Below are 9134 nucleotides of genomic sequence, written 5' to 3' on the forward strand. Positions count from 1 at the left end.
TGCTCTTCCATCAGAAGGGAGAAGCTCCATTCCATGGGGACACAGAGTGAACAGGGACAGGACGGCCAGGGCTGTGTCTGAAAGCTATGTTTGAAGAATAAGAGGGAGCTACAAGGGTGCCTGTGTCAGGGGAAAGAGGATCTGTCTCCTCTTTTGCTGGTGTGGCTTGACTCTTTCACAGGATCATCTCATTTGTCACCATGTGGCCCATTCCCTGTGCCTCTGCTGAGGGGCACTTAGTCTCTTTGCTCACTGTGGAGCTGCTACATGGGGCTTTTCCCACCAGTGTAGTCATGGTATGGGCTTGTCCGGGCCTTGGGGCGAGGGATGGAGAAATCATTCTGGGGTTCAATGGCCTGAAAAGGAAGCACAGAAGTCTTTATGTTTGAAAACCGGACAGAAGTCATAAAACAGGGCTTATAAAGAAAAGAAAGGAAGGAAGGGAGAAACAGAGCTGAAGCTTTCCTAAGAATGTGACCAATAAGGCTGTGGAAGAAGATCCTGGTGGAACAAATTAGTGATGGAGACATGTCACCAGAGGACATGTGGGAACATGGTGTGAGCTACTAGACTTGGCTAGGCTGTGGTCTGAAGGAGGACTGGTGAAAGGACAGGTAGACATGCAGACTGCCCACTCTGGATCTGCACTGCAACTTCCAGTGTCTGCTGGTGGGAATACATTCAGGGCACAGGTTGAGGAAATAAGCACACTCTCCTGAGGAAAGGGCACAGTCTGCTGTAGGAATGGTGCTCAAAAAGAGGATCTCTTATGTGGTACCAAATCCCAAAGTACTGAAAACCACAACCTCTTTACCTCAGACCCCTCTTGCCTTCCCATGTCCCCGGACATGTCACAGCTACAGGCACCTCCATGACCACATCACAGTATCACTTGGCTCCATGCAAAGCACCTGCCTGCCTTCACAGAGCCTGTTCTAGGTCCATCTGTCTTTGCTCCTTCTCCTTCCCTTCCTTTCAGTGCCTGAACAGTAGCCTGTAGCCTGCATGTGGTGAAACAGGTGACAGTGGCATGAACTTACCTTCATCTGAAAGTTCGAAGCGTATGGGGAGTAGTTGAGGTCTCCTGTGTCACAAGACAAAAGTAGGGAAAAGTTAGTGCATTAGCATCACACAGTAGCTTGGAGATACCACATCAAGGGAGACTCACAGGGTCTGTGGCTACATTAGCAGCTGCTTTTAGACTGGTCTCACAATGCAATGTGCAGGCAGGAATGAGCTAAAATCCACAGGTGGAGGACATTAAATATTTTCTTCTGAAAACAGGAATGAATGGTATTGCAAATAACAGGACACAGGTGGCCTTGGAGTTTAGACACCTCCTGTTGCCTCACAATTACTGTCACTACCACCAGCCAAATCCCTCCCACTTGTATGCACAAGACCCCCTTTGTGGTATTCCCTGGGAGAGCACAGCCTTTCCTGGCTATTGTTTTACAAGCCTGGGGGTCTGACTCCAGGTGACGAACATGACACCAATAGCAAATCCACAGCCAGAGAAATCACATCTCCTACCCATAGACTTGGGAAACCCAAACTAATAGAACATTTTGCTTTGTCCAAATATGCAGAAGACTCATACAGAAAAGAAAGACCTCCTTTCCTCCTTTTTATCCACTCTTACATGGATAAGGGCACCAGATCAGAACTGGAATAAATAACCTCCAAGGTATAACCTAGATAGGCCTGAAGAGCTGATGTGCCAGTAAGAAACAAAAAAATCCTCCTGATTTTTAACATGCACTTCCCAGACATAGCAGGGTCATAAGAGTTATATTTCAGCCCTGACATGCAGCAAGTCTCTACTCAGTCACTCCTCCTACACACCTTTAGCTTTTGCCTTGGTCCTCACTCATTTCCCTCTTGTCTGGAGATTAATTTTCATGTGCATTTCCAAAGTTTCATCAGTCTGAAACTTTTTCGTAGTCTCTAATTTATCTATCATCTTCATATCTTTTCTTGTAGCTCTCCTAACTGTTTTAGGTCATGAGTGGTGCTTGTGTGCTTGGGGCTGGGGGGACATTCACTTCACCATACCTTGCACAATTTCATCTTGGGTGTAGGCACGGTTGTCCAGTCCAGTTGTCTGCTTTAGGAACTTGGGTTGGCAGAAGTCATTTTCTGGAGGATAGTCCTCTAGCTTCAGAGGAGCAGTGAGGAAACAAATTTCGGGGACAATATACATTATCAGGAAAATCCAGCCATTGGACACCAGAGCAATGGCCACAACAGGATCATCCCAAATTTCTTTCTCTAAAACCGTGTTGCCTTTTATGAGCATAGTGATCCATACTACCCAAATGGCAATGGAGAACAGGACAGTGACAAAGATGTGCGCCCCATGCCTCTTCCAGCTTTTGTATGACCCACAGAATGTGAACATGGAAATCAAGAAGGTCAGAGCCATCAAGAAGAGCACATAGATCAGAAGCATGACAAAGTCCTTGTTGGTATTCTCACGAGACATACCCAGAAATTCGTTTCTCTGGTTTACTAACATGGTGACTAAGTACTCAATGCTGATCACAACTTGTACCAGGGCAAAGGAAACAATGAAGAGCAGCAGCACCCGCCAGGAGAAGGGCTTTCTTCCTCTCACTAGCTTGCTGAGGTTGCAGGCATGGGTGAGGAGGCACGAGAAGCAGAGAGCAAAGATGACTCCAAATAGGAAGAAGCGAGTGGGACGAGTCCTGTCATTGAGTTTAATGATGAAGGCAAAAGTGAGACCAAAAACGCCGAGTGTGCCTAAAAGAAAGAAAAAATAGACGGAGATCATGTGCCGCTTGCTGTTGTCTTGGACTTTGCAGATGAGGAAGAAGAGTGAGCAGATGAGGAAAATGGTGATGAGGATGCCTGCTGCAGCCAGCGACTCCAGGACAATCCCCCAGGCCTTCTCCGTGTCACAGAGCAGGTAGTAGTCAGCATCCATGCTGCCGCAGCCTGGGGGACGCGGCACTGTCATCCTCTCGCCTTCTTGAACCACCTCTGCAAAGCTGTAGAAAAAGAAAAAACACAAGCTGTCAAGTCAACCATCTGGGTACTGTCAGCAGTGGGGAAGGAGAGGCAGGACAGACCTCCATCCCCACCTCACTGGCTAAGGACACCACAGTGCTAAGGACATGGGGCAGTGGGAGCAGAGTCGTCTCATTGTTTGGCCTTGGCTCTCCATCAAGGGCAAGCCAAGCCCCTCAGGAGGAGGTAATTCACCTTGCATGTCCTCTGCACTGTGACTAATGTTGTGCAATGTTTTAGGAGAGTGGGGAGCAGGGAGAAGGTGAGGTGCTTCAGCAGGCATTTGCTTGGTGCCCTGCAGTGCAGAGACTGAGCTGCCTTGTCACTTCTGTGATACAAGAGCAGCTGTTAGTCATAATACAGTTGACGCTCTTTTGACAAGTTCAAACAACAACAGTACCTTGTACCAGGGAGATTCAGAGATGAACGAACAGTGCAGAACAGGAAACTCATTGTTCTGTTTGCTTTCTCCCTTCTACATTCTCTGAAGCACTTCTGGCTTTGATTTACTGTTACGAATGAAGGGGGAACTTTAATACCTTTTACCTTGCAGGTAACTAACCTGGATGCCTCCAGCACAGCTCTTCTCGCTCCAAATTCAAAAACAAATTCAGGCCACCAACCACTAGCCCTAAACTCATATTCCTCCTTCTTCATGGCAGTGTAGCAATAAGGAGTGTCTCAAAGACCTCAGTCTCCTCCCCAAGATACTGCCTTGCACTGACTAGAGGCCTGACATGTCAGAGCTAATGCTGTTCATTGCATGAGAAGTAACCACTAAATTATTGCATGAGGAGTCCCCAAGTCAATGATGTCAAGGTCTCTAATGCGTTCCTGCTGTCTCATCATAAGGATTTCAGTGCTGTCTGAGCACGCCTGTCTCCCAGGGGTTAAGAGGGCTTACATGGGCTGTTTAGGGAAATTAAATTCCTTACTTTCTTGGGAGCATGAATACTATGGAGAAACCACAGCAGAGGGCCATTGGGCGCTTCATGGCCCATTATGCAGGCACCGAGTGAGTTTAGATCCTAGGGGCCAGATACCAAATTGCTCAGTTAGGCTTGAGTCTCTAAAATCTATCAAAAGAGGAGTTTAGATACAATATGACAATGAAACATGGGCAAACCTGTCCTTAATAGTGACCCACACTGGAAAACCAGGAGCTTTCTAATAGATACAGAAAAAATTAACCTTGCAAAATTTAGACTTTAGTGCTCACTATGCCATTTGCCTTGATTTTCCTGTGCCAGAACAACATACTGCACTTATGAATTTGGTTCTCAAACCCTTCCAGCAGATCTTAGTGAGTGCAGATTGTGTTTTTAGTAAATGGCAATTGATCTAACCAAGGGATGAACAAAGGGGGAAAATATCACTGACCCACTCTCAGCCCCACATATGCTTCAATGGGACTTGCTTAGAACTAAACTGGGGAAGAATTTTTCAGCTTCTAACCTCACTGTGTAAAAGATGTGCAGCTCTTCAAAAGGCTAGCTACAATAAAATGCAAATTATTCAAATATGCAGGAACTTTGGACTCCCATTGAGAGAACGGAATAAGTGGATAACACATGCAGGGGTTTTCACAATCATTGTATACAAAATTTTGGGGATTTATGATCTCTTGCAGAGATAGCTGAGTTATCTGGACATTTGTAAGCAATAAACAATCAACCTTTCTGAAAATCTAGAGAGAAAAGTCTAAAATTTTATCCACAGACATTTACTGTTGATTAGATTAGCTTATCTGTTCACAGCTCTGGCAGATACAGACTGGTGCTCGCTGTTGAGGCACGCGGAGAGAGCCCAGAGAACCAGCGTGAGAGACCTCATGACAGCACGGAGCACACCCACAGCTTTGGGTCCTGACTGGTGCTGACTGCAAGTGGTGCTTGCCACAGCCAGCCACCACGGCCAGTGGAACAAATGGGATGGAAATAACCTTCCTGACTTGGAGAACTGGGTCACTTGCAACCACTTTTGCTGCCTTTTCTTTTTTTCCAAGGTAGATGTCCCGTGAGGCATCATGAGGCATGAAGAGCTTCTACTCTGTCTCCTGAGTGAGTGTTGCTCCCCAGAAGCTGAGTCTACTCATCCAGCACCTACAGAAGTGTTTAGGAATTCCAAGGGGCTCTGCAGTCTGTGCAAGGGAGCCTGTGCTATGGTAGCTTATACAGCACACCCCAAATCATAGCTCTCGCTTGAGCGAGGAGTCTTCTCCCTCCACCCTGACCCTCCTTTCCCACTGATGTTTGTACATAAAATACACCCATTCGCCCACAAATTTCAAACCGCTTCCCGGCAGCGTCTCCCCAGCTCCAGCTGGCAATCCCATCTCAGTCAAGGATGGGAGGCACTCTCAGTTCACTGTGGCACCCATGCCCCTGCTCTCCCACGCCGCAGAGCCATGGTCCTGCACGCCATCCCAACCCAGCTGCAGAAGTCAGGCCCACCCTGGATCCTGTAAAACGTTGCCTTGCGTTACCTTTCTGGGTCCTGCCTGGTGAAGGCAGCAGGGAGGCTCCGTCTAGGAGAGGCACCTTCCCAGCACACCAGTAGCCGGGCCGCCTCCACTCCCGCAGCCCCGGCCGAGCAGCAGCTCCGCGCTCGCCGCTCCTGGGAGCTTTAACAGCTGGAGGGCTGAGGAGGTGGGGCTGAGCACGCCTATTCCAGTTCCACCGCCTCTCCTCTCCCACAGGACACGGCTGTGAAAATTCGGCCCCTGTGCCAGGAAATGAAGTAAGGGCTCCTGACGTCAGCGGGGCACTCACCCCTGCGTCGGGGTGGAGATGGAGCCCTGGGACAGCGCTGAATGCTGCTCAGTCAGGCACCTACCTGATAAGGTGCTCCCCTGTCTGACTCCTGGCACCCGTGGGTGGGGACCGGGACTATGAATAGCAGTGCGTCCCCTCCCTGCTCCAAGCCTTTTGTCTCTTCGCCTGCTTTCTCACTAGATAACTGCTTGCAAAGTAGGCGATGAGGAGGCTGTGGCGTGTGAATGGGCCCGCAGTGCCCAGAGAGAGAGTGGCAAGCCTGGATCAAAGATGGTTTCCTCGGGGCTCTCAATGGGTGCTGCGTCTGCCTGTGGGGACGTGTCTGCTCTGCTTGTCCCTGCCAGCAGTGCCACTGAGAGCCACCGGCTTCTCTCCTGAAAAGGGCAGCTTGGCTTTCCTCGTGTCTCGCTCAGTCCAGCCTTGCTTTCCGAAGGCTCAGTTCTGCCTGCTCGCGAGCGCTGAGTCACTTTGTCCAAATTGCTGGCCCAAACGGCTAATGAACACAGGCAATGACAAATTCCCCCTTGCTCTACATTTTATGCCTCTGGCCCGACACACCTATCAGCACTACTCCATCCAAATCCTCGAGAAACTCCAGTGTATTCATGACTTCATTTGTTATTTTAGATATTACTCACTGGGAGTATTTCATTCTCCTGATTAAGGAATTGACATCAGGGCCTATCCACATTGAGCACTCAGTGCCTATACACAGCCCCAAACCTAAAAATCCCCCTCACCTCACGAAGTTTGAGCTCCTTCCCAAAACCGGGGGTGGGGGTAGAGCAGCTGCACATGCCTGTGCTGAGGTCTAAGTGCCCACAGGTGTCTCATCTGCTTGTTAATTTTGTTTGTTTGTTTTAGGGCTTCTGGCTTTTTTCTGGGTGCTGATCATTTTTGAATCTCACATGTGGAGATTACCACAAAACTCATACGAGACAGTCCTCTCCTCCACACCCCACAGAAGTACATGAGGACCTGCAGGGATGAGTGGCTCATCCAGTGAAAGGCAACACTCAGTGCAGTCACTGTGGGGTGGGCCATGCTGAGCCCTAAGGCAGTTCTTCATGTCCGTCCAACTTTTACTTCAGTGTAAAATCCTGAGGCTTCTTAGGAAACGACATACCAGGTTTCTCTACATGAAATTAATCCAAACTTTAAAGCAGGTCCCGGGCTTAGTGAGCCAGCCAAGAAGGAGGCAGTTATGAAAAATGAGAAGAGAAAATAAGGAGTCATGGAGAGGAGTTCAGCACCATCTCAGTGGGATCCAACCTGTCTAGGAAAGCATCCCAAGAAGCTTTCAAAGGTCACTGGTCACTGCCAACCTATTTGCACACTGTGGACTGCCAGCTACTTCCCTGCATTTACAAAGACACATGTATTCCTCATGGAATAGACCGTGTCAAATTATATCAGGGGAAGAAAGAAGAAAAGATAAAAGTAACACAGACGTTTTTCAGTATGCCTGAGAAATCCACAAGAGTTAGTCATCAAACACAACCTGTACTTTCAGAAGGCTGATGGGGCTACCTTTAAAAACAATCCCAAGCGATTTAGGAGCCTGAGAGCTGCTGACTCACCGTAGTTAGTGTGAGACAAGGTAGCCATGGCTCTCGTGCTGTGCCAAGGAGGGTGGAGAGGCACCACTGGTCTACATGGGTGAGTACAAATGGCACAGTGATCACACCAGAAAGGTGAGATGTCTGTCACCTTGCTTTAGGGATGGGATGTAACCTGCAGATAGAGGCACCTAAATTTAGATGTCTGATGGTTATTACCTAAATGTGAACTGGGTGTCTCAGCTCTGGAACAGCCAAAACGTCAGAAGGACTGTCCCAGCTGATTGGATGCAGCTGCCTGTTTCTGTGTACACTGAAATGCTCCCAGGTGTGGTTGCCTGGATTGCCTGGGGCCTCACTTTAGTTGCTTGCACATCGGCATAGTGTCATTTGAGACGCCCCAGTGTCTCCTGCTCAGCTTCCAGTGACCACTCCAGGACCACATGAATTTCTCATACCCCCTCTGTCAGATCTGGCAGTCCTGTGCAGATGTTTTGGATACCCTTAGGCATCCCAAATCACCTTTGTAAGAGCAAATGGATTGAGTGCTCAATCTCCTTGGCTATTTCAGAGTTGAGATTCCCAGTTTATATGCAGGTACCTAGTCCACTGTATGGACTTAATTCTGGTACACCAGCATAGATAAATAGTTCATTGAAGGTGCTGTAGCTTTGGTATCTGTTACTCAGTCAACAGCATAGATACAAGAGCTGTAGGAATCAATCCTTCTGGAGCATTAGTTCACACTAAATAACACAGGAGGTCCCAAATTACCCTAGGCACCAGTGCATGGACAATTAAATTGACTCCTAGGTGCCTACAGAGCAGACTTCTTCACTGGAGGCAGTCATGTGGATTCCCACTATAGGTGGAGAGAAAGGGGCACTTCCAGGGTAGTTGCAGTTGATCTGCTTCAAGACAAACCAAATCACACCTGATAAGTACCCATTTCTTTCCAACAGAGATGAAGGGAGACAAGATAATGATACAGATCTTTACACTCGACAGCTGAATTGCATAGCAAATCTCCAAAATAATTTAAACACAATCCAGTAGCAAAATGCTGGTAGTGTTAGAAGTTCCTTTAGGTGGGAGACTGTTGGTAGCAAAACTGCTTGCTTTGGCCATATTGCAGCCCTGGGCAAGCAAGCTGGCTGTTGCTAGTGGGAAGGAGAGTGACTGTGGTTGACAAGGAGAGGCAGGGACAGCAGCAGGGTCTGACGCCTTTGGACAATGGGTACCCACAACTCCTCCAGTTCTCAGGCAGCAGGATGAGGGCTGGGCTCTCCCTCTGTGTCAGCTCTGCTCCCTGTCCCTTCTTGCTGCTGGCATTGTCTGTCTTTGCTCCCTCCTGTGGGGTGAGAGTGCCCAGTGCTACCCACAGTGCCCTGGGCCAGCCCTTCTCCACTGGCTTCAGTGTCACAGGGCTGAGCTGCCAGCAAATGGCAGAATGCTGCAGCCCCCTCAGCTCAGCCAGGCATGGGGAAGGAAGCATGTCTGGGAGGTGCAGGGACTGAGATAGTATCTTATATTAAGGCAAGTAATAAAGCAAGTAGATGTCTGGGGAGAGATGGTGCATGGCACTCTGGAATGTGTCTAAATAACACGTTTATGTTTGACCAGTGATATGGCTGCACTGTGAGTAGGCTCGTATCATTCCTTCTGCTTAGCTGCCTGTGCACAACAGATAGCTTAATAACGTAAGAACAGCCTCACTTCTGCATGCAACCCCAGCCATGAGCAGCCTGGCACCTGAAAACCCAGAGGCAGG

At 48.6% G+C, this 9134-nt stretch overlaps 1 protein-coding gene across 1 annotated transcript; it reads right to left on the bottom strand.

Annotated features, from left to right (window-relative positions):
- Window positions 1-170: 170 nt before the first annotated feature.
- LOC103618140 (retinoic acid-induced protein 3) lies at window positions 171-5700 on the bottom strand. Its single transcript, XM_008636504.2, has 4 exons — window positions 5516-5700; window positions 2056-3011; window positions 1041-1084; window positions 171-356 (listed from the first exon to the last, which is right to left on the bottom strand). The coding sequence occupies exons 2-4, from the start codon at window positions 2978-2980 to the stop codon at window positions 264-266; spliced, it is 1062 nt and encodes a 353-aa protein (XP_008634726.1). The 5' UTR covers window positions 2981-3011; window positions 5516-5700; the 3' UTR covers window positions 171-263.
- Window positions 5701-9134: the final 3434 nt, after the last annotated feature.

Source organism: Corvus brachyrhynchos, unplaced genomic scaffold (assembly GCF_000691975.1).
Source record: "Corvus brachyrhynchos isolate BGI_N302 unplaced genomic scaffold, ASM69197v1 scaffold56, whole genome shotgun sequence".
NCBI lineage: Eukaryota > Metazoa > Chordata > Aves > Passeriformes > Corvidae > Corvus > Corvus brachyrhynchos.

Excerpts from the sequence above, each read along its gene's own strand:
- LOC103618140 (XM_008636504.2), bottom strand. The coding sequence starts at position 2,980 with ATGACAGTGCCGCGTCCCCCAGGCTGCGGCAGCATGGATGCTGACTAC. Across the intron at positions 1,085-2,055 it reads CCAAGATGAAATTGTGCAAG|GAGACCTCAACTACTCCCCA; the intron begins GTATGGTGAAGT and ends CTTGTGACACAG. Across the intron at positions 357-1,040 it reads CTTCGAACTTTCAGATGAAG|GCCATTGAACCCCAGAATGA; the intron begins GTAAGTTCATGC and ends CTTCCTTTTCAG.